The sequence below is a fragment of the Phaseolus vulgaris genome, chromosome 9 (assembly GCF_000499845.2).
Source record: "Phaseolus vulgaris cultivar G19833 chromosome 9, P. vulgaris v2.0, whole genome shotgun sequence".
NCBI classification, from domain to species: domain Eukaryota; kingdom Viridiplantae; phylum Streptophyta; class Magnoliopsida; order Fabales; family Fabaceae; genus Phaseolus; species Phaseolus vulgaris.
Genome location: NC_023751.2, coordinates 29,881,518 through 29,884,942, shown reverse-complemented (window position 1 = coordinate 29,884,942; position 3,425 = coordinate 29,881,518). Strand labels below are relative to the sequence as shown.

Genomic DNA, 3,425 nt, shown 5'->3' with positions numbered 1-3,425 from the left:
TTAGCCTCTGCCAAGAATTAAAAGATGTTTTAATACATGTTAAAATCGATTTAGAAGGTTAGAAAATGATTTATAAATTCTCTTTTGATTGTGAGACTCGTTTGAAAGGAAATTTTATACGTGTGAATCTTAAGTTTCTTGAATGTGAAATTGCAAGATTGACTATTGGAAAGCATAACTTAAATGTCACCCTTAGTTCTCAAAGATGTGAATTCGATCTTGTTTTATTCCAACCAGAGAAAAAGGAGGTTTTCAAAACTTTAGAACACCATCACACTCATCTCAAGTTACTTGTATAAAAAGAGCACATACAATAAATAAGTGTTATTTCAGAATTGGGAACCTAGTTTATAAACTTATTTATTTGTTTTGTCGTGATGAAGCAAAAGAATGTAAAAAGATCAAAAAGCTCTATTTTTTAAAATACATTTATATATATATATATATTTTTTATTTTATTTTTCTTTTTATCTCTTCTTTTCTCAGATCCTATATTTATTTAAAGTTTGCAATAACATGGGCACGTGTATCCTATAATAATTTATTTGTTTGCATTATATTATTATTTTTATTAGGTGGGTTTCTTGTAGTTGGGGAATGGATTATTTTGACTAATTAGAATATTAATATCAAATCTGTTTTTTTTTTTAATTCTTTGCCCTTTATATTCCAGAGTTCTTTTTAGAAATAAATTTGATGTTTTGAAATATAGGTTTTGTAATTTTTTTTTTGTATGAGTTAGCCTAGGTAGTCAGTCTCCTTATATTTCTTTTTGTTTCTTTTTATGATATAACATGGTGCAGATACTTGATTAAGGTTAAGGTACCAACTTAATTAGAATATTAACATTCACAGCCATGCAATGCAAAGCGTGTTCTTTTCATATATAAAAAATACTAAGTAAGGTGTTGAATCTTTACAGCAGGGGATTCTTATGTTCTATCTGGAAAATGCAGAATTTTGTTTTCTGTTTTTTAGGTCTGCACATTCCTTACTCTTTTCTGTATACTGTATAATATCATTCTCCACATGTCTTATGCTAACTACCTACTCATAACTTTAATTATTATAGAAAAGAAGAGTAATAACTTGACAAAATTAGTAAATTTATACAATCACACCCATTATTCTACTTTCTTTTCTTTTTATATTTCACAATTATAAAAATTTACCTTTTTTTATAATTATATTATCCTTGAAAAATAGGTTGTGAAAGATTATAAAAACACATCTTTTGTATAGTTTCTCATGCAAGCTCTATTAAATGGAAAAACCATCCTTTCAACATTAATTGGCTGATTACACTTACCCAAGAACAAGTATAAAAATTGTGTTAAGAGGGTCATAGAAAAGAGATAAAGTAGAAGGTGAAGGAGTTAAAATTGAGAATGATCGAAATTCAAACACCAAAGAACAGAGTTGGAAATTTGTTGGGTAGGAGATTTTTGTTTTGTTTAGACAATATTATATAAAGAAGAAGAAAACCCTTAGCAAGGAACAATATGAAGTTCTTATCTTAATTTACACATTAGATGTATGTGTTTGGAGAAGGTGCATGAGGAAGAGAGAAAGAAGCTCACATTGCCAAGCATACAAGCAAAGTATTCTTTGGAGGAACAATATTTTATTTTCTCCTTCTCTTGCATGGGACAACAAAGAAAAGTCCTGAACATAGTTAAATCAACCTTTGCACGAAAAGGAAGAACTAGGTTCGAAGAAAACATAGCTAGTCTCGAATGTGTATATAATTAACATAACTTGAGATTTCATTCACCAAGAGAAGAAACAATAAAAGAAAAAGAAGAAACAGAGGTGATGAAAATGTCGTTAGATGAAAAGACAAATGCACAAGCAGCAGCTGAAGCTGCTCATGAAGATTTTCAACCACCCTCTGATTGGGATCGTCAGCAACATAGTGACACGCTCATTCTCATGCTTCCAGGTTCAGTTTATGTTTAAAAGTGATAATATTATACAAACTATACACGGATAATCACATAATCAAACAAAAAAGTAAGGAAAAATAATGTTTAGTGTGTAGATTTTCTTTGGAAGAAAAATTCTTTGAAATTAAATAACTAATGTGTATGTATATGTGTATGTATATGTACCTTGATTTAACAGGGTTTAGAAAAGAGCAATTGAAGGTTCAAGTGTCCAATAACCGTGTCCTAAGGTTGAGTGGTGAAAGAAAGATCAGTGAGAACAAATGGCGTCGATTTCGCAAGGAAGAACCCCTTTCTGATTCTCATGACACAAGTGGAATCAACGCCAAGTTTGAAGCTGGAATGCTATATGTAAAGCTTCCCAAAGTCATCAAACCACAACCACCACCACCACCACTTTCACCAACACAACAAGAACCTTCAAAGCCTCACCAACCAACAACTACAATAACTGATGATAAAAAACAAGATGCTCCTCAACAACATGATGATGAAAAAGACCCAAAAGAGGACAAAACTCAAGAGTCCAAGATAGAGGAACAACCACCACCTCCTCAAGAACCTAAGGAAGAGAATGAAGACTCTCGAGAGATGCCACAAAAGGAGATGAGCAAAGTAGAAACTGAAGAGAAAAGGAGAACTTCTGAAGCTCATGAACTGCATGAAACCACACAAACAGCAGTCAAGGAGAGAAAGGAAGGTCATGAAGATTCTGAAAAGAAGGTGGCAGAATCAGGAGTAAGAACAGATAATGAGAAAAAGATGGGGGAAGTTATAGGTTCTAATAAGAGTCAAGGAAGTGGTTCTGAAGGGTTAAGTAAGACTAGTGTAGCCAAGATGAACAGAAGCCTAGACATGATTTCTGACATGGTTTTGGAGGTTAAGAAGCAGAATAAAGTGGCCAACTTAGTTGTCCTTGTCTTTCTTGTGTTGCTCATTGGACTCTACCTAAAGAGTGTGGTCAAGTCATCTTTTGGAGGACCCAAAAACCAAGAGCTTTAATCTTTTGCTTGATTTTCTGGGGTTATTGTGTCAACATGCATGCAAGGCATGAGACAAACACTTATCTGTGTGTTCGTGAAATTATAAATAGATTGTGATCTGAAGTTCTTAATCATAGATTGTGAGGAATATATAATCTTTGATTCACCCTTTCACTTCATTAACTCCTATATTGTTTGCTAGATTGTGAAAAATGTCATGACTCCCTGATTTCTTGTATTCTACTTGCTCTTATTCCTTTGATCTCTTCATAATTATGCCATGTGAATTTGCATTATGTCCCCTTATTGATTTTTTAATTCTTGAGATGTTTTACCCCCAAAGTACAAAAGTGAAAGTGTTGGGAATGTTACCCCAAATAAACATATTTTTATTCACACTTACTATCTTTAAATTTAAACTTCTTGAACCTTACTTATAATTAAATCAACAATTTTAATTGGAATTCACTTAATTGGACTTATTTGAGATTTAATT

At 32.1% G+C, this 3,425-nt stretch overlaps 1 protein-coding gene across 1 annotated transcript; it reads left to right on the top strand.

Moving 5' to 3' along the window:
* Window positions 1–1,734: 1,734 nt before the first annotated feature.
* LOC137822799 (inactive protein RESTRICTED TEV MOVEMENT 2-like) lies at window positions 1,735–3,065 on the top strand. Its single transcript, XM_068627798.1, has 2 exons — window positions 1,735–1,942; window positions 2,125–3,065. The coding sequence occupies exons 1-2, from the start codon at window positions 1,816–1,818 to the stop codon at window positions 2,946–2,948; spliced, it is 951 nt and encodes a 316-aa protein (XP_068483899.1). The 5' UTR covers window positions 1,735–1,815; the 3' UTR covers window positions 2,949–3,065.
* The last annotated feature ends 360 nt before the right edge of the window (window positions 3,066–3,425 follow it).